Source organism: Prunus avium, chromosome 1, assembly GCF_965620075.1.
Source record: "Prunus avium chromosome 1, drPruAviu1.hap1.1, whole genome shotgun sequence".
Taxonomy (NCBI): domain Eukaryota; kingdom Viridiplantae; phylum Streptophyta; class Magnoliopsida; order Rosales; family Rosaceae; genus Prunus; species Prunus avium.
In genome coordinates, this window is record NC_142284.1 from 61307464 (window position 1) to 61333605 (window position 26142).

A 26142-nucleotide genomic window follows, 5' to 3' on the forward strand; every position below is an offset into this window, starting at 1 on the left:
GTGCATATAATCTCGTAATCGGCATACGTTTGGCAATTTTACTTTTACATTGGTTTTTTATCGGGGGAAAATTTTCATTCACTTTGAGCAGGCAATAAGAGATGGTTTCTTTCTGTTTTTTGTTTCTTTTGCTACAATAAGAGATGGTTGTATTGTACGCCATATAAAGTATGTTTCAAAAGTAATAAATTATTCTGCCCATACTTTCTATATATATCTTATCCGGATGTCCGCACGTTATTATCGTGCTGATCATATTGTAAACAGGCAGGAAAACAGAGAGAGGTAGTACAAAATACATGGTGTCCGCACGATAAGAGAATTTCTGTATATATTATATATATATATATATATATATATATATATATATATATATATATTATTATTATTTTTTTTTTTTTTTCTTATACCTCTAATAAAAGTACAAATTTCAAGGATTCATCATGTCTCTTTGGATCAATTTCTGAGAACGGATAATTCTTTATGTAATTGAATTTTAACCTAGCAGAGAAAATCGGGATGTACATTAATTTTGTGCAGAATATGCCTTGCTTAGAGGAGAAATTGTATTCTAGACAAGTTAATACTTCCATTTTTGTTTAGTTGAATAAGAGACTAAAAAGTATCATATTCAAAGAAAAGGGCTGATGAAATAAAAATTGAATTGGGGAAAAAAATGTATTCCATCCAAAAGTTTTAGCCTAGTTTCGTGCCGGAAGTTATTTTTTGGTTTTTCTTTTCAAATGGAATATGTGAACAAATAATTAGTTTTAATGGCACATCTGGACTAAGTATTATGAAGAAAAAAATTTCTTTTATGTAAAAACTCATAACTAACATGTTAAGAGTACATACAGCTAATTTCGTATAGTGAAAGTTATACACAAATAACAAATAATACATGAGAAGGGTTTTACAATTTCTACAATTGAATTTGAATTTGAACATGGAACAATATCACGCACGCATCCTCCAAGTTGGCACCCAAATCGTGGTGACCTCCAACTCCGACTGGCCTACAAGAAGAGAATATAATAAACACAAAACACAGCAAACTACATTAAATAGGTATTGCATCATTTTCAGAGCACTCAAGTAGAGACGCTTCATAAGACTCAATAAGAAATTTTAGATTTAAGAATAGTGAACAACTCCAGTAATTTTTTTTTATGTAGCAGCATGCTTCCAAACTTTTCTTACTTGCAAAATATACTTGAATATCTCAGACTTCTACATAATAAAAACATAAACAACACAGAAAACCAGTTTTGACTTTGGTGTTATTCATCACAGAATTTGACCAAACACAACTCAATTCAAGGTGACTTGGTAATGCAGCAAAATAGTAGCAACAAAGTCGTACTATGGCTAATTGTCTTCTATGCACGGCGACTATTTAAGTAGAGCAAATATATACGAAGAAATATTGTAAGAGAACTCAATGGCATCTGTCCGACTCAGAACTATTATAGGTACTGCCGTGACTCCTTCCATGTCAGCTTTTCTGTTCTTTTTCTGGGCCTTCTTAGAAAAAATACATAGACAATAAAGGTAGTGATGACAGACCATACTTACTATGCCTTGATTTCGAGCAAGTGTAAATACAAGAATACATATATAAAACTTTTAGAACACTAGCCATATTGGAGGGGTAACCCAAGACAAGAACTCAGGTGCATGATGAATGCTCTTAAGTACCACTTAAACTACACGCCCCTTCCAAGACAACATACTACTAGTAAAGCAGTTAATAACACATGATTAACAAACAGAGCACTCAGCAGACTACATAGTATGTTGACAGACTAAATGGTTGACACATTCTTTGTTACAGAGCTTAAAGAATAATTCAGATGGTGGTCAGCTACTCGATGGAATTGTCAGGATAGCTAAACAGAGATGACATATTAATAAGACATGGAAAAACAACATGTAGCAAAGACGCTTAGAAGACAGGTAATAATTCATTTCACAAGGAACTAACAGGAGCAACACCCCTCACCCGAAAAAAAGAAAGAAAAACCAAATATAGAAATCAATAGGAAGTCAGCAAAAGTGCAGACAACTAACAGCTTAACAGCCAGGGAATACCAGCAGTAACTTCAACACGTTTACCAGCCCAAACTTTTTTCTTTTGATTGGAAACACAAATATTTTATTCAGAATCTATAAACTAAAGTACAACAACAGTGTTCAAGCTGTCCACTAAAGTACAAACAATATCCATAACCAGACAGCTCTTTCCAAACATCAAAAGGTATAAATAAATAAAAGAATACAAGTTTATAATAACAGAACCCCAGAAAAATAATAAGCTATGGAAGCAAAAAATGAATTAATAGAAAAAGAAAAAAAAAAAGCTCTCACAGCTTCAAATCAGGGTTACTCAACCTATCTGGCTTCTATACATAACCTCATCATTTTAAGTTCCTAATCCCCCATCTGAAACTTTAACTAAAATCCAAAACTCAGGGCTTCATTTCAATCACATACCTTTTCTACCTGGTTTCAAATAAGTACTGCAAACTCTGGCGGCGCCCTAATCTCATGCTTGGTGAGACTCCACTGTTTCTCTTCACAGTGAAATATTACTTACATATGCCCAAAAGAAGATAAGACTGAAGGATTCTGTAGGCAATCAAGAGTCTGATCTGGAAGTTGTGAACGATGAGAGGAGACCTGCAGCCTGGGCAGGTAGAATGTCGCCAAATGTCGACATGGCGGCCGCTGATCTATCCTTGAATATGCCCACTTGCCCATCTGTTAGCATTGATCCCAGTTTCAATGTGCTCTCTCCAAATATGCTTCTAGCCTGCCAATTACAAGGAACATCATATTCACAACCTGGCTATCCAAATATGGCAAACAAGTGGATAACCAGAAAAAATTCTCCATATAAATCCTATATGCAGTAGACTCGCAAATCAAAATCAAGTTGACACAAAAGAGTAAAAACTGTATACCATACCACTCAAGTCTGGATGGTCTTAAACAATATTCACACATAAGAAGTTTATGAGAATCTTGTATCTAAAATCAGCATATTGCCATCACTCCCAAACTATAAACTTTGGATTATCATCAATAGACCTGGCAATGTGCTGTGTTTTAGCATGTTCGTATTGTGTGGAAATATACTAAACCCAAACACAACCCAAGAATAACATAAACAAAATATAATATTGCCATAAAAACTGTGTCCAACACATTATATATCAGATACAACAATCCAAAACATGTTAAAGAAATACAACCCAAAAAAATTTTTGTTAGGATTTTGGCTCGTCAAATATGTCCTAGTTGGTTTAGGATTGCTTTAGGAAAATTAGAGGTATTCTTGTCCTAGAGGGATTAGGAAAGAATTTCAGTTTTCCTTATTCAATTCAGGTTTGGATTTCTAGAAGCCTATTTGGTTTTGGATAAGTGTAATTTCCTAATCCACTTAGGAATAGGAATTCAATCAGCCTTAGGACATGTAAGCCAACTCTATATCTATAAATAGGGTGTGGCAAGGCTTATTTTGAGAGAGAGGAAAAATAGCCAGAGACAGCCAAGAGTTTTGAGATTAGTTCTAGGGTTTGCAAAAGTTCTGTAATCTCTATTATTAATCAAAGGAGCGGTGATTTCTCTAGGTAGAGAAATCACAACTGGACGTAGGCAAAAGTTCTGCCGAACCAGTATAATTCTTGTGTGTCTAAGTTTCCTAATATTTGCTAGTTTAGTCTATTGCCGTTGGTTACATTAAAGAACAAGATCCAGCAGCAAGTTATTTAACAATTGGTATCAGAGCCAGGTTCAAGAGTTCTACGATGTCTAAAGGGAAGATGAATGCGGATCTCGGACCCGCGTTAAAACCTTTTGACGGCAAGGATGACTTCACGGATTGGCAAAGGATGATGAAGAACGTACTGATACAGCAAGATTTGGATGATGCACTCAACGGTGAGAAGCCGACAAGCATGACAGACGCAGCATGGACTAAGGTTCTCATGAAGGCCAAGAGTTCCATCGAGATCCATCTCACAAGATCAGTTCGGTCACACATCACTGAAAAGATGACTGCCCATGAAGCATGGACAAAGTTGGAGAATGTTTATATGGGCAAAACCGTGTCCAATAAACTTTTTCTAAAGGATGAACTATTCGGACTTCGACTGGAAGAAGGAGGTGATATTGAAGATCACGTATGCAGGTTCCAGAATTGCATAACTAATCTTCAAAAGGTCGAAGAAACTTACAAAGATGATGATATGGCTACCATCTTACTGAGGTCTCTACCTTCGTCTTTCAAGCACTTTCGAACAACTCTAATGTTTGGAAATTCAAGCTTGAAGACGCAATTCAAGCTCTTCAGCCATATGCTAAACTAGATGATATAACTGAAAGCTCTCAAGGCCTTTATGCCAAAGGCACGGAGAGGGGGCGGGAAAAGACCAAGGATGAGAAAACAGGCAACAGAGGTAGGTCAAAATCCAAGAAGAAAAAGGAAAAGAAGGAAGGTTGCTTCGTATGTGGTTCAGCCGATCATTGGAAGAGGTAGGCAAAAGTTCTGCTGAACCAGTATAATTCTTGTGTCTAAGTTTCCTAATATTTGCTAGTTTAGTCTATTGCCGTTGGTTACATTAAAGAACAAGATCCAGCAGCAAGTTATTTAACAATTTATACTCTGAAGAGTTTTTTAAAAGGAAAAAAAAAGCATCTTTCATGAAGAAAACATGTCACTAACACATTAACGTGTTTCGCCAATGGCACTGAGTCACTGACTGAACCTTTGAGATAAGGTGTCATCATAAGTTAACCCATTACAGATCTGAACCGAAAAGGCTCCACCAGAAAACTTAACTTTTAGGTCATGTCAGTGTTGTGCTATTGTCCCATGTATGACTTTGCCAAGTCTAATAATGCCATTAAAAATTTACATCTCAAACAACATGTGCATTCCTATTCCAATATGAAATCGATACTTGTTTAAATGCAACTACGAAAATAGGAAAAACTTGTGACAAGAAAAACTAAAGAGATAGAAAGCCTTGCCTGCATGAAAGATTTAAAGATTGGTACTGCAACCCCAAAACTCGAGTTATCATCCAAATCAAGCTTACTGGACAGGTCTCCATTTGCATAAGATTTCCAGGTACTTCTAGAAGAAATATCATCTGAAGATGTTGGAATGGACGTCTTAGCTGTCGCTCTTGAAGACAATGCCGGGGCACTGGAACACCAAAATGAAGTCAAAACTATGAACCCAATATTGAATGGTACCCTTTGGCAACAACTATTTTTGGCCAGAGTTAAAACTGGAAAACACTAATATGCAGTCATATGTAACTGATCAGCCAGTTCAATTCAATTTATACAGTTCATGTATAAGAAATTTGAATAGAATCAAAATTGATAACACATGTGGACAACATGTAAGGTGGTTGCTCAAAAAGTAGAAAATAATTTAAGTTTCAGAAAACGTACCTGATGGGAAGGTACTTGAAGCGAGGAACTGAAGAGCATCTCATTATATTGGACTCAGAATTAGTAGGAAGTTTTTGAACAGTATCTGTATACATGCGATTAAGTTGCACAAAGAATCCGAAAAGGACAGCATGCCGTAGGTATGACTGCCTCTCATTTTCCCAGAGATATGGCTCATACCTGATATGAGATAAAGTAAGAAAACACAAAGTCAAATGCCTAATTAGTTACAAAATTATTTTAAAATGCTATGAATAATTGATATACAACACAATATTATAGATATCCCTCCATTTTATTTTTGTTTTAGCAGAAGTCTGGCTTAGGAATCTACAGACACATAGCCAGATCAACCAAGCCATGAACTCTTGATCTCACCTCCCAATCTTATTCTAAAAGGGGGAGGAGGTGCCACTAGGCTCAAGAGCCACTGGAAATGCAGATAACAGAATATTATAAGATTTAATCTTAGGCAAGATCCAGCTCAGGATTGCCACTGGAAAAGAAAAAGATCCAGCATGGGATACTTTTCAGTGCATTCATAATATCACCACACATCATTCTATCCCCTATCAATACTAGTCACTATCTCTTTTTCCTAGGTAAGATAAAGATATTAGCTAATTTTTTCTTTATAAGATCCAATACGCATTGTGACCAGAATATAAAAAATGACTAGCTAGCCAAGACATAACCTGGAAACTCCTGAATATTCATTTTCCTCTGAAAGCAACAATTAGACAGCCTTTTAAGGGGAACAATGGGTGAGAAACATGCATGTAAGGAGACACCACTCTCAGATCCAAACTTTAGGAAAATCTTTATAATTCTTTAAATTTTAGTCACAAGAATGAACAAACTCACGTAAGCCAATCTATGGGATCCAATCTTTGCGAAAGGCGATTTATCAACCCGTCAAAACGCTCTCTAATGACAGACTTCACATGGCTTTGTTCCTGCTTCCGTCTGAAAGGACTTTTTGCCTTTAGGTTTATAGATGGCTCCTCACTCACATTAGAATCACCCCCAGAAAGGACATCAACAACAAATCTCAAATCTAACAGAACTTGCAAAACTCCTTTTTCGGACACTTCAGTTCCACCAGCCTCTAGAGTAGAAAGGAAGTCCCCATAAATATCAATGACCTACATGAAAATATTGCAATCACATAAACAATCAAAGAGAAATAGTTGAGAGTAGAAATCACAACAATTGTTTAACAAAACAACTTGTAACTTCTTCATTCTTCCCATAAATATCACAAAGTAAACACCCCTGAGAGTGCAAGATAAGAAGATAGAGTTCAAGCTAAGCGATAGTTACAATTTTTTTTAGAAGAAACAAAATTAGGACAGTAAAAGTGGGGGTATTCAGAAAATTACGAGTAAGAATATCATACTGATGGTTAACGGCCTTTTGGTCTAGTGGGTGGCATGTGGAATAACATACTGATGGTTAAAGCTTGAGAAATTACATGGATGGGTCGGATTTGGGATTTAAATTTTTGGTTGGGAAAAACAATTACATATTGATGAATACAGAAAAGATGAGTGAAGTCAGACATCAAGCTGAGTTACATACCTTTTCCAACAATTTTGATGCAAACTTTTGCAGAATTGTTTTGTCAAGAACATGACCTCCAATTCGATGAACTTCTTCACATACACGGAAGAGAAATGAGGTTACATAGAGGGAAGGCATGCACGGGAGCCATATTCTCAGGTCTGATTGGTTATCATCAGACTGCTCTTGCTTAACTACTGTCTCTTCCCAACCCTGCCCAAATAATGAAAATTATGGTGAATTGTATTCTAATCAACATCATACTTGCAAACGACAAACAGCATAGCGTAATATACCATCAACTTGGTCTTAAACAGAACATAAGCACTCCAATATCTTGGTCAGCAGATGGATGAACACAAAATGTTCTTCAGAAATACTAATAAAACGTTCACTTAAACACACTACTATGTTAAGCCAACCCATGGATTTGCTTTAAAAGCATGCAACCAATTTTATTTCTTCAGGTCTGTTTCCTTTAACACCACATCATTATTCCTGCATTTGTAGGGTGGTTGCTGACCAATGATCAAATTATAATAATCAAGACCACCTTGCAATATCAAGTTTAGGCTGTTTAGCTTCAAAACCCTCTAAAGCCCTTTCATTTCTCTTTTTCTAACTGAAAACAGATGAAAAGAAGGATCATTTGCACTTCCAAATTAGCATCCAACAAGTAGTTTATTACCAGTCATGTAAGCTCTCAATTTATTTCACTTATACTAATTAAAAGGCATAGTTAATTGATAGCAGCACTGAAAAAGGTACACACAGAAAGCAGTGTGTTAAATGCAACTTACCCTCAGAGGACTTGATGATGACAAAGCATAATCTTTTTCAAGATCATGAGAAAGAATAACTGAAAGCTCATTGGACAACCATGACATCCATAAACCATGCGCTCTAATGCGGAGATCTCGCATAGTTACATTAAGCTCTTCAAGTTTAGGGCTTGCACTTTGGCTTGCTCCAAGCAATGCAGCAGTAGCAGATGAAGTGTGCCTTTTAGAACCCAAGGGGCTATCAAGCACGGTAGAATCAGTGGGGGCTCTAGATTGTCTCAACATGGACGGTAACTTATCGAAAACTGCAGACCCAGTTGCATTTGCCCAAGACCTTGGAGGGCCAAGTATGATGGGAATGTGTTTGGAGTGGTTCTGCAATGCAAACAAGAGTCTCCCAATGAAAAGTGCCCTCTCAACGGTTACCAGCCCTTGCTTGTCTTTGCCACTTTCCAAATTCCCAAGCTCACTATTCAGTTGCATCAATATAACAGATATGGTTTGGTAACATTTATCTTGTAGATAGGGTGCCAGATCCTTTAATCTAAGGGCTGCCTTTGGAGATTCTAAGAAACACAGTAAGTCATCAAGAACCTCCTGACAGCTACTATCCACAGCATCCCTAATACCACTAGCTTGAGGACCAAAATAGAAATTGAGACAATTCTCTTCACAAGGCAGAGCAGAAGTACCCTTCTTACCATGATTGGATTTGGCTTCTACAAACCAAATTCCACCACCAGCACCAAGAAAATCAATGGGTTCACCCTCCTTAACGTTCACAGCCCTCGTGAGCTCCTCGAACCTGCGGTCCACAATCACCTTCATCCTCCCGACAAATGCTGGTTCAAAGATACTGTCCCATAGGTCCGAATCGTCTCCCAAAACAAGTTCACTCATTCTACTCCAAGGCAGGTCAATGTTGGACCCGAAAACATTCTTGAGCCACTCCAAGCTCCCTTCTAATACCTCTTTGCTATTCATAGTCTCCCTAATCAACTTCTCAGCTGAGGCGAGCTCATGGCCGCTGCCAATGACATCAATGAGAAACCTCCCATTGATCTTATCCACCATCTGGCCTCCACAGTCCTTAAGCCACGAGCGACAAGCCTTGGCAATATAATCCTTCTCCAGCATTCCCATGGCGGCCTCCAGCTTCTCCCTGAACGAGTTCCAAAGCTTGACCTCCTCATCCGGGTTGGGAATTCCACCGAACAGTTGAGATGCAGGTGGGGAACCCAAAACCACTTTGTAAAACAACGGCATGTCGTTAAACACCCGCAAGAAGAGCTCCCCCACCTGCCCCACGGTCACTTGAATCACCCTCAACGCCTCGCACAGCACCGAAACGACGTCGGAGCACTGCGCATCGACACCGCAGGCGTTGAGTATCTGCGAGACCCACGACTTCCGAGTCTCAAGGAAGAGCGAGAGGACGTGCTCGGGGCGGAGGTCGTCGATCAGAGCAACGGCTGCCAATGCGTCGGCGTAGGAGGAGATGGGTAGCTGGAGCTCCCGATCGAAGAGGCGGTCGCGGGCGCGCTGAGAGATCTGAGACTTGAAGCTGTCGACGATCTGCCACTGGTGCTGGAGCAGAGGGAAGTTGGAGAGGAAGCGCACGTGACCGGGGAGCGTGAGGGTGGAGTGCACGTGACTGGCGCGGGAGTAGCGCGCGGCAGACTCGAGGAACATGGACTCGTCGAGGCAGCCCCAGATATTCTCGGGGGTGTCGACGAGGTACTTGACCCGACAGGCAATGCCGTAGATGCGGTGGCGGGTCGGGTCGTGGCGGGAGGGGTCGGGCGGGTCGGGGGTGGAGGCGGAGGAGGAGAGGGAATCGATGGAGGCGTGGACGGAGGAGATGTTGAGGGAGATGGAGTGGGAGGAGCGCTTCATGAGGACGATGGAGTCGGCGGAGTCGATGAGATCGCGGTAGCGGGTGCCGACGAGCTGGCGGAGCTCCTCCATCTTGGATTGGATCTGGGTTCGGGTGGTGGACTCGACGGTTCGGATCTCGGAGATGGGTTTGGAGCGGAAGAGGGCCTCGGCGTCCCTGGAAGCCGCGGCGGCAGTGGAGGTGGCGCCGCCACCGAGGCCATCGCCGGAGCTCACTCTCATTATCGATTGTCGGGATTTTTGGGTTGGGTGAGTTTAGAGATGACTAGGCGGTTGCGGTTGCGGTTGCAGTTGCGGTGGGTCAAAACGACATCATTCTCCCTCTTTTTTGTGTTTTTGATCAATTCGTTGGTCCTATATTAATCGAATCGAAGTTGTAAAACTCTAGTCTAGCTGCTAATTTTGCCTGGTAGATGCTCAACTTGGGCCTGCACATCTCTGATATTTTAACTGTGGGCTTTTTTAGTCTCTTTGTTTTTGGGCCCTCATTTGTTGCGACTCGCGAGAGAGACAGATATTTAACAAGTAGAAGAAATGGAGAGGCTAGAATGAGGAGGTTGAGTGAGGAGCTTATTTGAGGAGGTGAAATCTCACCATCAACAACTAAAAACAAAGCACATGGGGGGGGGGTGCATTGGGGGGGTCCACACCCCTTTTTATGGTGAGATGAGCCTCCTCAAATAAGCTCCTCACTCAACCTCCTCATTATAGAAGCTCCCGTAGAAGAAATCTCAATTTTGCTGACACAACAAAACTACAAATTTTCATGCACTGAGAGAAATATATATTTTGAATACCGTTTTCGTCATTGTATTTTACACAAAGTATCTATTTAGTCACTGATAAATAGTATAGCCGCGCGGCTATACTCGGTTTTTTTCTTTCTTTCTGATTTGGTTTAAAATTAAAAAAAACCTCTCCTGACGAAATATCGTCGGTAGATGTCTACCGACAAATGTTTGCCAAGTTAGACATCTCCCGACAAAAGTTACCTCCACCGACAAAATTTCGTCGGGAAAGGTCTAATACGTAGACATGTGCCGACGAACTTTCCCTGAAAGGGATTTTAAAATATATATATATATATATAAACTTAGTATGTTTAGGTTAATTGATGTTTTTAAATTTTATTTTTAGTAATTAAATATTATCTTTGCCTTATTTTACTTGTTGTTTTTTTAGTGAATAATTAGTATTAAATATTTTAATTAACTTCATGAATTATATTACTCAATAAATAGTAATTTAATTTTTTTATTTACGGAGTATAGTCGCACAACTATACTCTTTAACTACATTTCCACATTGCACCAACAATAAAATATGGATTTCTCTGTAGGCTTATCTTTTGAGGTGCCTTTTGTGAAAATCCCACATCGAAAATCCACTCTTATAAAGGTGTTTATAAACAAGGCACTATGATATGGTTTGGTAAGTGTGATTAACATTGGAGAGTTGGGCTAATGGGCTTGGCTGTAGGCTCGACTTTGATTAATAATAATTAGATTAATTATATGATATTAGAGGGGTGTTTATGTACTTACAGTTTGTTTCCGTTAAAAACTTAACAACGCACCTATAAATTGTCAACTTTGGTTAAAAAGTGATTAATTTAGCTAAATATTTTTTTCAGTGACCAAATTGAATTTCCATGTAAAACCCAACGAACAAAAAAGTATTTAACGCTTTACAGTAGTGTAGGTGCAGGAAGGTGCAGTTGCACTATACATGTGCCAACTCCTAAGAGGCTTTGCCTTTTTGTTTGTTGGCATTTTGTTTGTAAAGTTTTTTTTTCATGAATTATGAATGACTTTAGTATTGTTTAAATTCTAAGGGTATTTAATTTTAGCATTTTAAATATTGCCCCTCCTTTGAAAATTCATAGCTCTGTCATTGTTTATTTATATATAAAAAGATAGAGGTAAAGAATGATGAAACACTTAAAATACCAAAAATATCCTTAGTTAATGAATTTATTTACAAATGAAATTTTTTTCATTAAATAAAGATAATATAGTAAATTAACAATATCTCCATACACACATTCATTCTTCCAACGAATACCAAATTTCCACAAGTCTTATCATCCAGTAATTTCCCCATTCATTGAAATACATGTGCAGACTAGAAGAAAAAGAAAGGCTACCTAATTAACTTTATGCAAAGACTATAATTCAATAGATATTCTGTGTTCCAAATTAATAATTCCATGATTCATTCAATTACTGCAAAAGCAGATCATGGATGTGGTCCTGTTTTGTGTGTTTATCTTGTATAAATATGTGGCTTCATTAGTCTCTGATTCCGACTGGCCTATTATGTTAGTTTTCAGATAAAAATCATTAAATCAACTGACATGTCAAACCCAGCGGCCCCTCCCAAGTCCCAACTCCTGAGCTCGACGGTCTTGTCAAACCCCTCATCTTCTGTCTCTTCCCACCCATTCTCCCTCTCATCTCTCCATCTCCTCCCTTGCTATCTCTCTCATCTCTCCATATCTTCCCCTACAACTTAGAAATATCTCCCCCAAACTGTACCATGTTCTTCCACAGAACCGAAGCCAACCCAATGTCCACCATTTCCAAAATATACAGAACTCCTCAATAAGTAACTCAATAAAGTTAAAAATAAAACAGAAGAGCAATCAATACATAGTGTGTGGGTGATGAATGATGAGTGATTGAAGAGGAAAAGAGGAAGGGGTGTGTGGGTGATGATGATAGAGGAGGAGTGATTGGAAAGAGAACGGGGGAATGGAGGAGAGGGACGATCCCGATGACGATGGAGCAGAGGAAGGTAACGCAGAGGATAGAGAATGGTGGTTGACGTTGATGTCGAGTTTGCTGGGTTTTTAATTTAATTTAATTTTTTTCAAAAAGTTAATTTATTTTAAACATTTAAAATAATTTCTCCAAAGAAGAAAATTTTATTTTAAAACTACCTATGCCACATTAGTTGATTTAATGATTTTTATTTGAAAACTAACGGAATGGGGCAACTTTGGTCACATAATGGAAGTTCAAGGGAGAGATTGAGTCATTTAAAACATCAAGGGACAAACATAGACTATTTGGAAACCATAGGAGGCATTTGAACAAATAAGCCAAAAACAAAAAATTTTAACCGAAATGGTCCTTCAACTATTGCTCAAGTTTCATTTTGGTCAACGAATTAAAATTTTCATAATAGTACTCCAACTCTCTATTATTAAAATGGTCCACTGTTAATTAAGGAGTAAAATTGTTCATATGAATTATTATTATTATTATTATCTTAATTAAGGAGTAAAATTGTTCATATGAATTAAAATATTAATACAGTAATTAAAAATTAAAGGAAATAATTATAAAAATCTAAAAATTTGAAGAGATGTTCATAATTTCTTTTTTCCAAGGAATGTGCCAACATTCAGACCCCAAAAAAAAGAAAAGGAATGTGCCAACCACTCCTAGAGACTTTAAATCCAAGGATTTGTTCTTGTTGGTTCTCTTTTCCTGTCAAGTATTCTTTTCGCCCAATGTCGTAGTAGGCGTGCTCGAAAGAATACAGGAGCTGTTAGACCTACACCAATGCCCCGATTGTTTCTTTCTTGGCCCACGCAGATGTTATTTCAATATTCAACGAGATTGAAAGTTGAATCAGGTTGATAAGAAATCCAGTCCAGCCCTATCTTGGGCCTAACCTCTGAAATTCTTCTGATTCATGGGTTCTGCTTTATAGGCGTGCCACTGTTGGATGTATGACCAGTCCAACAGACCTGGTATGAGCGAACGTGGTTAGTATTTTGTGGAGTCTGCGCCTTCTTCCTGAAACTCTGTTCAAGCCATTGTGCACTAGGTGGGGTACTGGCCTGGTTTGGTTCTTTTCTATGCCCCAGTTAAGAGGACTTCACAATTCTTTCTCTCATGTATATGTCGGCTATGGTTGGTGCGAGCCACACCTATCCAAGCAAGGGAAAAGACAAAGTTCTTGGTCAACAAACACCTCGCGCGGGTTTACGAACCTAAGTCTGAATTTAAATTTATATATATAATTTAACCACAATTTCGGGCCCAACTATATGACTTTCGGGCCCAACTGGCTTGTATCCCTCAAGCCTATGCGGCTCGATTCGGGCTAAAAACCTTTCATGATATTATAGTTTGAATAAAAGAAAAGCGGGAAATGGCTTAAATATTAAATATACGGAAATGGAAGCAGACATAAGCAAAACAGAACTCTTTAGATATGAGTTCCATTATTCTCATTTACTTAGTTATTAAATTAATGACAGAAACAGCAGAGATCCATGCTTATTAGTTCCAAACTAAGAAGTACATTATCACGGTGATCTAAGGTTCATAGCCGGCTAAACTATACAAATTCAAACTAAACATTTTCAGAAGTTAATCATACCATGGAAATGGCAGAGAAATAAAAAGATGAACACAGAGATCGTCTGGCTATCTGAAGTCTGAACGAGATGACTGGAATGCCTTGAGTGCTTTTCTAAGACGTTGCGTCTGGTTTTTGGAGAGAGAGTCCCCTTCTTCTGTGCTGGAAGCTCTCTATTTATAGGAGCAGGAGAGGTCTTAAGTGATGATGACTGAGCAAGGATATTTGGCTGTTGTCCAAAGTCAGCTTGCTGATTTGACGTCCTGAACTGGTCCGTAGAGGGGGAGATCGATCTTTCTGACGAGAACCGTCGGTCCTTCGAATTAGTTTCCTGGTCTGAGGCGTTTTCGTCCTTGGCGATTTGATGTGCAAGTTGGCTTCTTACCTGGCTTGGTGGCTTCCTTAGGCGGCTGGCTTTTCTTAATGGAAGAGGGAAAAGTCAAATCGTCATTAAATGTTGATGGTCCTTCTCACCTTCGCGTGGGTTTGGAACATCTTCCAATTTCCCATTTTTCAATAGTTCAATCGCTTTGGGCCCTCTACCCTTGGGCTTTGGTTTTTGTCTTGGTCTTTATTTTAAACAAAAAATCTTTTTGAAAAACTTTAAACTGTAGACAATTGTTGGGCTTGGGCCCTTGCCATGCTCTTTTTTGGGGAGGTAACCATTTTTGGTCCATTGACCAAAATTGGGTACAAACCGTTCCCTCAACACGATCAAGATGTTTTTGGCTCCTATGTTCACAGATTAGAGGTTCCCAAGATGGCTGATTCTAGGTATGCCCAGATATAATTTCTATAAATTTAAAGCATTGTCGGGTTCCCTCAGCTAATACTTTGTCAAATGCTGGAAAGTAGTGGCTTCTTCATCACGTCTTAGTGTGAAGAAATCTTCCCTAAGAGAGGCTCAAAACGTACACATGACCATCTTCTAAGGCGGACAAGTAATCGTGTTCAACAGAACAATTGACAGAGAGAGGAATTAGGTGAAGAGCTATCGGTGGGTTGCAGGGATGGACTAACTTTGACAGTTTTGCTCCTCAATTTCACGAAACAATTGACAGACTTTGATGGTTGGACCGAAAAATTTAGTCGGTAGACCAAAATGAAACTCGAGCAATAATTGGGGGCGACCAAAAATTTAGTCAGTGAAAAGTTTCAGTCAAAAACCCTACATCTATTTAATAATTTATTGACCCAGAGTCTTATAAAGAGTTCAAAAGAACTCTAAATTTCCAATGTGGGACAAAATTCAACTCAAACCAGCTTATGAAGTCAACATCAGTTAATGTAAAGCTCTTCTAAGTTTAAATTTCCTTGCTTAAATCAATCCATACCAAATTAATCTCTCACAGATGTCCTTGTTTGAATTGAAATTGTGGTATTTTTTTGGTACTTCTTAGCTGATCTCGACTGTGATTTGCCTGATCTAAGTTAATTTAGTGTTGGTTAGGTGGCATGGGTTTAACCTTTGTATCGTAAAGGAATTAGAATGCAAAGAGAACTAAATTAGTTTTATCAAACTGCTTTTTTTTTTAATTGTGGTAAATTCTGAAAGTAAAATCATCAACTTACTAGTCTAGTTGTCTTTGTTAATTTTCATTTCTCCATCTTATTGTGGTGCATCAAGGAATGCTCGTAAGTGGATTGTCTGAGCGTAGGATTAGTTGTGATAAGAAAAAAAGGCATCCGGCCCTTGATTTTCCTTATGTCTTTTTTCTTTGGCTTTTTATCACAAATGGTCCCTGAGGTTGGCGAAATTATCATCTTTCGTCCTTAATTTTTTTTGTGACACTAATGGTCCCTAAGGTTACTATCCGCACATCAAAATGGTCCATGCTGTCAATTTTTCTGTTAAAATGCTGATGTGGCACATAGATGGGCCACACATCCAATAATATAAAGCCACATGGTATTAAATAATATATTTAAAATAAAATTACATTTTAAAAAAAGATTAAAACTTAAATTTGTTTTTAAAAACCTTCAGCCATCCCCTTATGGCCCTTCGCCCTCCCCTGCGTCTACCCCTCTACCATTTCTCCCTCTCTCTCTCTCTCTCTCTCTCTCTCTCTCTCTCTCCCTCTCCCTCTCCCACTCCCTTTGTTTTTCCATGCCCACTAAGAAATCCCTCCCTCTTCCCATTCAATTAAAAAAAACCAACAAGAAGAAACCAACACAATTTCAAATTTTAAAGCATGTACACTGTAATCACAAAAGCTTCATCTCTCTTAGCAGCTCTGACTAAAAAAGAAAAAAAAATCCAACCATCATAGATTCACAGCCACTTCCTCCACCCCTTCAGACCAACTAAACCCTTTGCCCATCATACCCATTCCAGATTTGGACCCCATGCCTTCCCCAACTATCGAAACCAATTATGCCCTTGCATCAGATCCATTTACCCAGCCAGATTCCGACCCAGTTCTTTGCTTGCCTGACCATCACCAACGAATCTGAGGAGAGAGAGAGAGAGAGAGAGAGAGAGAGAGAGAGAGAGAGGGAGGGGTGAAGGAGGTGGGTTGGCAGGTTGGAAGGAGGAGAGAGGTAGGAGGCGAGAAACAACTTCATTTTTAAAATTAAAATAAAAAATTTAAGTTTTAATCTTCTTATTTTTTCTAAAAAAATTTAATTTTTTTAAAATATATTATTTAATGCCACATGGCTCTATATTATTGGATGTGTGGCCCATGTATGTAGCAAGTCAGCATTTTAACAGAAAACTTAACGGAAGTTAATGGCAGTGACCATTTTGATGTGTAGAGGGTAACCTTAAGGACCATTAGTGTCACAAAAAAACATTAAGGACGAAAGACGATAATTTCACCAACCTCAGGGACCATTTGTGATAAAAAGCCTTTTTCTTTTGACTGACCTATAAATTAGTCACGACTTTGTCTAATAAACTCTCATGACTTGCCAATTGCTTTGACCTCCAAAGTTTACCAAACAAATAGAAATAGTTTGTTAATAATTGTATTTCCTATCATAATTTACTTCTTCATTCATTATTTATAGGATTAAAAAAAATGAATAAGGTCTAACCCAATGAAAAAATACATTGACTTGTAGACAAGTGGTCACATATTCGAATTCTCATGGCACATTGATAGTGTGTGTAACCCATATAGTACGATTTTCAATTTAGGTCTAATTACTTTAGGAGGAGGAAGTGTCATGCAAATAATCGTTAACTTTCTTTTGATTAGTGTAGTCCACCAAAAAAAATGATTTTGGGATCTGCTTGATAAAAACCCACAACCCACATGATTTTTTTACGAGGATGGACCATGAGTGCGTTTTCTAATTAGTGGCAAGCATAGGCATCACCCCACACTTTCTTTCATTTCCAGTCTTTTTTCCACTTGACGGACCTTAATTCAATAAATGGAAGGATTGTAGGTGATTTAAAATGAATTTTATGGGTCTAAGCTCAATTTACTAAAAATCTTAAGAGATGCATTACACAAAATGTACTTTTCTTGGATATCGATGCTTGTAATCGAGGTCAGGCTATAAGTCCCCCCTTCTTTTTCCACTTGTTAATCAATAAAGTTATCCCTTGTATTGTCGAGGTTTCTTCCACACAAAAAAGAGATGCTTCAGAAATATGAGTCTATTAAGTTTGAATGAGATGAAAGACAAAAGAATGCTGAGGGATAAATAATCTCAATCAATACAATCAAAGGCTTGCTTATATGTTTTTCTTAGGAAAGAAGATAACAGCTCATGACGAATGAACATATTATATATCTTGAATTAGTAAGAAAAAGGACAAACATAAAACATACAGTGAGAATCAAAATCCAGTAGGAGGAAGGCATTAGATGAACACAGCCAAATCACTGCATGTGTATCAAAGGGTTGGTTTATTGAGTTCACGAACGCCTCCTCACACATAAAAACAATTACATACACTAAACTAATCAGAATTTAGTTTGGATGAGGTAAAATAACTCAAAGTTTAGTTAATAAAAGTCGAGAATTTAAGATAATTAAGAAATTGACAGTTCCCTTGTTTGGCAACTTAAACGCGGAATCTATTAAATGACGTGCATAAAAAAATCATGGAAATTAGGGCATCAAATTCCCGAGTCTAAATTCCACCAAAATAGGCGTCATTTCACAATTTCCATAGTGCCATTTACAAAATTTGACATACATAAATCCAAACACTGAAATCTTCAATTGCTAGAAATTGAAATGATGGAAATCTCAATTCCGTCATTTTAGAATTCTATATAATTTTCAATTCTTTCATCTAAATGGAGGGTAATAGTGTGCCTTTTCCTAGAAATCAAATAGACAAATATAGAGAAAAATCAAACCTGCAACTTAGAAAAAACCAAATTCATATAGATAAAGAAAAGAAAAGAGGTAAAATGGAAAAAAAAAGAGAGGAGGTTCACAAAAAAAAAACCCATCAAAGCAGCCTATCATATAAAAAACACATTAAGTCCAAAACTTTTTAATAAAAAACCTAGTGGACTATTTAAATGGCTCAAAATTACTAAATGGCCTTAAAAACAAATCAAAATTAAAAATAACCAAAATAAAGGCCTACCAACTGTACTAAAAAAAGGCTCAAAAGAGACTGAGCGTTATCAGTCCCTATTGCCTTCTTTAGGGACTGAAAAAAGTGCCTATTGCAGTATTAGGGACTGATGTATATCAGTGTCCTTTAAAGGGTCCTCTATTGATATTATGTCACTGATTATAAATCTCCGTGCCTAATTGTTGCAATGGGTTCCACATTTTCGTAATACCCAATACACGTTAAAGTATTCTATTAATGAAATACATCCATGCCTAATGCATTCCCTAGGCACTGAATATCAGTGCCTACTAACTTCTATAGTAGAAAAAAAAAAATTGACGCCGTTTGTCGCGTGCATAGACGCCATTTTTCACTCCTGAGCAAGTGATTTATACAAATAAATGAATTGAAACACAAATTTCATACATTAGCGATTACTTGCGCTACATTTCTGGAACACTTACAATAACGAGAAACTACGAGAAATTTATAATTCCAACTTTGATTACAGAGGAAATTACTTGCAAATGAATGATCCTTCTTACTCCGTAATGATATTGCATTCTCCTATCCCTTCCCTTCTCTGCATTCCCTACAAAGTGAGCCCTCTTTTTACCTGCTAACCAGTGAAATCATCAATCAAGCCACTCCAAAAAGTGACAAACAAGGCAAACAAATTGTGCAAGTGCAAATATAACAATAGTTTTTGAAACCCATATATTGGGACAAACCTACAGCATTGCATCATTTTTAGACTAATTCTTTGATGTCAGTCTAGTATCTAAAGCAGCTGGAGAACAAATGCCATTAAAGAAAAATCCTTTACCTTTGCCAATATCTTCAATATCAAATACTTTAACTGGGCATATTGCCGCAAATTTCTCAGCAAGCTGATCTTCAATATCTTCCAATAGTACAACCTAACAAGAAATCAAAAAAATTTAGTAAGTATTGTTGCTAGGAGGCACATGCTTAATTTTAGTTAGGCTGTAGTCAGTTAGTTAATCTCACACTTAGAGTATAAACTCTACGGTTACTTGTAATAATTTAGTCAGACAGATAGAAACCAATTTGTTAAAATCTCACTTAAAATTGATGATTAGAGCCTAATAGCCAAACTGAAAATTCAACCACATCAACCACATCAACAACTAGTCCAAAACTAATATAGAATCCTTATCTGTAAGTGCATCTAAATATAAATCAAAAACTGAAAACCTGCACAAATCGAGGACCAATATTGAAACCTAAACTCAATATATAAATTAAAAAACTCAATATCAATTCGAAACTAATGAATTAGCAACTAGTCCAAAAGTAATATGAAATATGCTCACCTTCTGCATGTGCCCTCCAAATAGAAATTGACAAATCAAAAATCTGCAAAAATCACAGGCCAAGATTGAAACCTCAAACTCCAAATATGAATTGGAAAACTCAAACCTTTATTAATAAAAACTACCTACGGAAAAGGTTGCTGGCGACATCTGAAATATAAGAAAAATAATTTTTTCTTCACCTTATATGACAATACACTAATATTATAACATGCCCAAGCAGGGTGTTTGGACAGAAACACATACAAACACAGAGAAGACCAAGAAGAAAGAAAGAATGGTACTGAAACTTACAGCTGAGTGCTTTTCCTCCATAGCCACTTTGTACCCAAGCTAAAATTAAAGGGGTTTCCCCTAATTTCAACTAATCGGTACTTGGTTTTGTCAAACCTAGAACATCATTTCACATCTGACTCTATGGGCAACAATGATAAACCCAATGCGATAAAAGAGTGACCTAGAAATACTAGGAATGTGGTTTAAAACAACTCCTTGATCGAACAAAGATAAGATAAACCAAATAAGGAAGAAAAAGATGCCTATGCGATTAGAGGTTCATTGGCGTCAGATCTAGTGGAGGAGATAAAAGAGGGAGGCGATGAAAAGAGGGAAAAGATTCGAGAAGAAAGAGGCAGAGGTGAAGAGATGAAAGGAAAAAGAAGAAACCCATGAAGAGTTGGAGGCGATGGAAAGAGAAGAGAAAGGAGAAAAGGTTGTGGCTCAGATCTATAAAAAAAAAAAAATGAAGAGGAAACTGACTTTGACTTACATTGAGAGATTTTGTCATTGTTTTTTATATCCGTACCTAAATCCTAATATAGTAAGGGATTTTGTCACTGTTTTTTATATCCGTGCCTAATGGAAACATTCATTTTCCCAATATACGGCAGTATTGATGTCCATTCATTTAAAATACAGATGCTAATAACAATAGGGACTGTTTTGTGTTTCTAGTATTGCAATAGGAACAATTTTGTGTCCCTTGATGTTTATAGGGACGGTTTAATAAAATTTGGTGCCAAATAGTTGTTTTTAGGGACTGTTTGTCTATCAGTCTCTAAAAAAGGGTCCCTATTGCCCAAATTTCTAGTAGTGAGACTCACCTATAATTAAACTAATTGCACATCCCAACTTCCACAAGAATAAAAAACAACGCTCATATATACACATTTATATGTATTAACAGTTTATGCCACAACTTTCTTTGAATTTACAATTACCGAGAAGATATAGCAATTGCCAAAAGAAAATCTAATGAAAAGTAAATGACATTCTGCCGCAATATGTCCTAAACGTTATGAAAGACCAGTATACAACTTTTTAAAATCTTGGAAATACATAAAAAGAATGGGATCATTCCTAAATATCGTTTGAACTCCTTACTTTTGTTTTACCTAATATTCGAGAGGAGAAAATCTAATCTAAAATCTTAAGTTTAATAATAAAAACTTTTAATTACTTGAGCTATAAGTCATTTGCGAACTTCTTATTCACGTCTTGTTTAAGTCAGTCAACTCAAACTAAACGATCTTGACTATGATGTACCATCAGAGAAATAATTGTGGGAAGAAAAAGGCAACGCTGCTGACCGTCCCTTTCGTTTGGTCAATTTTCATATTTTTTTATCTCTCTCGACGTGCTTACTTTTTTTTGGGGTAAACTAAGATTGGAGCTTCCAAGCAACATCCCATCAAGCTCCAGGCAATAACACAACAAAGAGGTCAAGTCACCACCGTCAATAACGACTTTGACTATCATTGTGGGGTTGTACGTAGATGACTATCATTGTGGGGTTGTACATAGAAAATAGGGGATGCTATGATACCTCAGATACCATGGTAGATTTTAGAGTGACGGCCCTTAGTTCATTATTAGCAATATCGATGTTGTTCTCAACTTAATTACATATTTAGCAAGTGTAGAGCTTTATACAATTGGCCTCGATGTTATTAGGAGTGGAGCCATTTATTATATGAGGACTTTCTATTTTGTTAAGTATTCGATGTGGGACTTTGTGTATTCTTCAACATCTTTGTTCCCAGCTCTGCAATTAGGCCATTGTGTTAGTTTATGAGAGAAGAGGTTTAGGATATGGTTGGTTTAGTGTTTAGGATAATAACTTAACTTGGAATGGAAAACTTTTGAAAGAGTGACAAAGTAGTTTTATTTGAATGATGTATGAAAGGTACAAGGCTTTGGATATAGGACAGCTGTAGTTTTCAGCTTGATTACTTGAGTTGGTTGTAGGCATATCTATACAGATGCTAAGTCGGCAATTTTGCTTGGACAAGTCGGTTGCATAGTAACCGACTTATCTAAAGTCATTTTTAGCCACAAGTCAGTCCTATAATTCTAGAATTCTGTAGTTACAATTACAATAGATAATTATTAGGATTGTTCTAGTAAGAGTCAACCAAGTTTTACTTAGTAATTCTCTCAATTATTCTAAAATTTTATAGTTTTACGGTAAATTATATTCTGAAGTTTATCAACCAATCAAAATTAATATTTAACACATCGATTGCCCTACAACGATAAAATGAAAAAAATCTGAAGTTTATCAACCAATCAAAATTATTTTTCATTGAAAACATTCCAAGCTCGTGAGAAAAGAGGACTTTAATGATAAATGATGTGTTACAAAATAGTTGAAAGGGGAAAAGTAAATGATATTATATTCTATGTGAGAAGAGAAGATCCCGTTTGGACACGTCCTCTCCCCCAAAGATGTATAAATAGCACTCTAGATGACTCATTATTGCTCACAGAGTAAGTACTTGGTATAATTTAGCTCATGAATATGGGTAGCACTGTTGTCAGGTTTCTAAGCATTGCAACCTTATTTACCATTTGCTTATTATTATGCAATGCAAATCTGAGTGCGCCTTGCAAACAAAATGAGAGAGAAGCACTTTTGATGTTCAAGCACGATCTTGTAGATCTTTCAAATCGGCTTTCATCTTGGGTTGGCAAAGGAGACTGTTGTAATTGGACTGGAGTTGTCTGCGACAATTTAACTGGTCATGTCCGCGAGCTCCACCTTGCCGAGATGCCTTTCAGTGGTAAGATAAATCCATCTCTACTCAATTTAACGCATCTTACCTACTTGGATCTAAGCAACAATGATTTTGAAGGAATGCAGATTCCTAGCTTCTTAGGTTCTCTCAAAAGTTTAAGATATCTTAACCTCTCAAACTCGATGTTCGTCGGATTAATTCCTCATCAATTGGGAAATCTAACGAGTCTACAGGTTCTTGATCTGCACGGTTGCCAACAAGTACAAGATTCTTATGATTTGGAAGGTACGCCTGACTCCCTTTCGGAGGTTGAGAGCCTTCAATGGATTTCTGGTCTTTCTCAATTGCAACACTTGGACATGAGTTGTGCAAATCTTAGCAAAGCATCTGATTGGTTGCGGGTGACAAACACACTCCCGTCTTTGGTAGAGAGCTTCCATATGTCTGCTTGTGGACTTTATCACATACCTGGTGGTATTGCCAACATGACTAATCTTAAATTCCTTGATCTCCAGGGCAACTATATCAGTTCTACCATACCTAAATGGTTGTACAGGCTTAGCCATCTTCAGTCCCTAATTCTTTCCTACAATTTTTTTCATGGTGAGATCTCGTCTTCCCTTGGAAACCTCACATCCATTGTCAATCTTGAGTTACGTTATAATCAAGTTGCAGGGAATATCCCAAACTCTCTGGGAAATCTTTGTAAGTTGACTACTCTTGATATGTCGACGAACAATCTCAATGGAAGCGTGTCAGAAATTTTTGAAAGTTTTTCTAGGTGTAGTTCAGGTCAAATAGAATCATTGAGTCTGTCATGGAACAATCTTTCTGGCCATTTAACAGATAAGCTTGATCATTTTGAAAAGTTGCGCGTCCTTGATCTTGCTCATAACTCAATATCAGGTCCCCTTCCACCGTCCTTTGGCAATCTGTCATGCCTAGAAGTTTTGAGAATTGGTGATAATAATTTAACAGGTGTTGTCTCTCAACTACATTTCACTAATCTTACAAGATTGGTGGAATTTGAAGCAAGTGGAAACTCATTGACTCTTGAAACTACTCCACACTGGCTTCCTCCATTTCAACTTTCTGCTTTGGTTTTAAATTCTTGGCATCTGGAGCCATCGGAATTGCCCATGTGGCTTCAGAGTCAAACGCAGTTGGAGCTTCTTAGCATGCCCAACACAAGAATTTCAGGTACCATTCTGACTTGGTTTTGGAACTTTTCTTCCCAATTACGGTATATTGATCTCTCTGAAAATAAATTGTATGGTGAGGTTCCACATATATTTCCCAGTTCGCAGTTTCCGGAAATTTTCCTAGGTTCTAACCAGTTCAATGGTTCATTACCTCTTGTTTCATCAACAGTAGAGAAACTAGATCTTTCCAACTCATCGTTTTCTGGAACGCTCTTTCACTTCTTCTGTAATAATAATAGTGAACCAAAGGCACTTTCAATTCTTCATCTGGACAACAATCTTCTATCTGGAAAAATTCCTGACTGTTTCAGAAACTGGAAAAACTTGGTAGTTGTAAATTTAGAAAGCAACAATTTAATTGGGAATATTCCAAGGTCTTTGGGCTACTTACTCTCCCTCAAATACTTGCACTTGCGCAATAATCACTTGCATGGGGAGTTGCCTCCATATCTAAAGAAATGTACAGATTTGACTATTCTTGACCTTAGTTACAATAACTTTCTAGGAAAGATACCAATGTGGATTGGAACAAGCCTTTCAAATTTGGCGGTTCTTAGCCTCCGTTCAAATCAGCTTCATGGCCACATTCCGTACAAACTTTGCAATCTCACATATCTCCAAATATTGGACCTTGCACATAACAATCTCTCAGGAAGAATGCCAAGATGTTTGTACAAATTTACTGCGATGGCTTCAAACTCTGAAATCTCCCGTTTTCCCTTTGATTCTGGATCTTATGGTTTTCTTATTAATATTGGTGAGGAGAAACAAATAGAGAATGCAATATTGGTGTCGAAAGGTAGAGAAGTGAAATATGGAAACATTCTTCTTAGATTGGCAACTAGTTTGGACCTTTCAGACAACATTATCTCTGGAGAAATCCCTGAACAACTTACCAGCCTCATCTACTTGCAGTCAGTGAATTTGTCAAACAATCTTTTGAGTGGAAGAATCCCTCCCAAGATTGGTGATATGAGATGGTTAGAATCTCTTGATTTGTCCATGAATCAACTTTGTGGTCAAATTGCTCCAAGTATGTCAAGTTTGACATTTCTCAGTGCCTTGAACTTGTCCTACAACAATTTGACAGGCGAGATTCCGAAAAGCACTCAACTTCAGAGTTTTGATCAATCCAGTTTTATTGGTAATAAACTTTGTGGCCCTCCACTTGAAGTGAACTGCAGTAATACCAACGGGACAGTACCACCGGTAGCAGATCAGAAACACGGAGGAAGTTATTTGCTTGAAGACGGTTGGTTCTATCTGAGCTTGGGACTAGGATTTCTGTTCGGTTTTTGGAGTGTTCTTGGCTCGTTGTTGTTGAACTTGCCATGGCGCATTGTCTTTTCTCGGTTCCAAAATAGCATTGTAAAGAAGCTTTATGGGGTAATTGTTGAACATTTTTAACTATTTCTGCAGGTAGATTGACCTTGGTTTGTTCTTCTAGATGTTATCGTTTCCAAAAGTTTAAGAGATGCTTTAGATAGGATGTACTTTTCATGGATATCGATGCTTGTAATCGGGGTCAGGCTTTAAGTCCCCCCTTCTTTTTTCAGTTGTAAATCAATAAAGTTATCCCTCGTACCGTTGAGGTTTCTTCCACACAAAAGAGAGATGCTTCAGAAATACGAGTCTACCGAGTTTGAATGGGATGAAAGACAAAAGAATGCAGAGGGATAAATAATCCCAATCAATACGATCAGAGGCTTGTTTATATGTTTTTTTTTAGGAAAGAAGATAACAACTCATGACGGATGAGAATATTATATATCTTGAATTAGTAAGAATAAAAATCCAGGAGGAGGAAGACATTAGATGAACACAGCCAAATCACTGCATGTGTTTCAAAGGGTTGGTTTATTGAGTTCACGATTACATGCACCGATTATATATGCGCTCCTAGTCTTAAAGACTACCAGAAATCATTGTGCACTCGTTTATTACAAATGACAACTACAAAACTACATTTTT

The 26142-nt window shown here is 37.5% G+C and overlaps 2 protein-coding genes and 1 long non-coding RNA gene across 5 annotated transcripts; 1 reads left to right on the top strand and 2 right to left on the bottom strand.

Annotated features, from left to right (window-relative positions):
* Positions 1-794: 794 nt before the first annotated feature.
* LOC110765662 (Vps51/Vps67 family (components of vesicular transport) protein) lies at positions 795-10065 on the bottom strand. Of its 2 annotated transcripts, XR_002528056.2 has the most exons (7): positions 7830-10065; positions 7048-7242; positions 6331-6611; positions 5467-5646; positions 5035-5212; positions 2494-2812; positions 795-1016 (listed from the first exon to the last, which is right to left on the bottom strand). XR_002528056.2 is itself a non-coding variant. In XM_021968843.2 (6 exons), the coding sequence occupies exons 1-6, from the start codon at positions 9927-9929 to the stop codon at positions 2639-2641; spliced, it is 3108 nt and encodes a 1035-aa protein (XP_021824535.1). In that variant the 5' UTR covers positions 9930-10065; the 3' UTR covers positions 2126-2638. The 2 variants fall into 2 exon arrangements, 1 of the variants encoding a protein (XP_021824535.1); XM_021968843.2 differs by lacking the exon at positions 795-1016 and having other exon boundaries at positions 2126-2812.
* Positions 10066-19017: 8952 nt separating this feature from the next.
* LOC148298134 (uncharacterized) lies at positions 19018-20714 on the bottom strand. The gene is made up of 4 exons (XR_015832998.1): positions 20247-20714; positions 19953-19995; positions 19442-19535; positions 19018-19231 (listed from the first exon to the last, which is right to left on the bottom strand). It is a non-coding gene; the product is annotated as an uncharacterized LOC148298134 (long non-coding RNA).
* Positions 20715-22700: 1986 nt separating this feature from the next.
* On the top strand, positions 22701-25791 carry LOC110765764 (receptor-like protein EIX2). Of its 2 annotated transcripts, XM_088247463.1 has the most exons (2): positions 22828-23014; positions 23203-25791. In XM_088247463.1, exons 1-2 carry the CDS (start codon positions 22976-22978, stop codon positions 25576-25578), a joined length of 2415 nt encoding a protein of 804 aa, XP_088103589.1. In that variant the 5' UTR covers positions 22828-22975; the 3' UTR covers positions 25579-25791. The 2 variants fall into 2 exon arrangements, with proteins under 2 accessions (XP_021824683.2, XP_088103589.1); XM_021968991.2 differs by having other exon boundaries at positions 22701-25791.
* Positions 25792-26142: the final 351 nt, after the last annotated feature.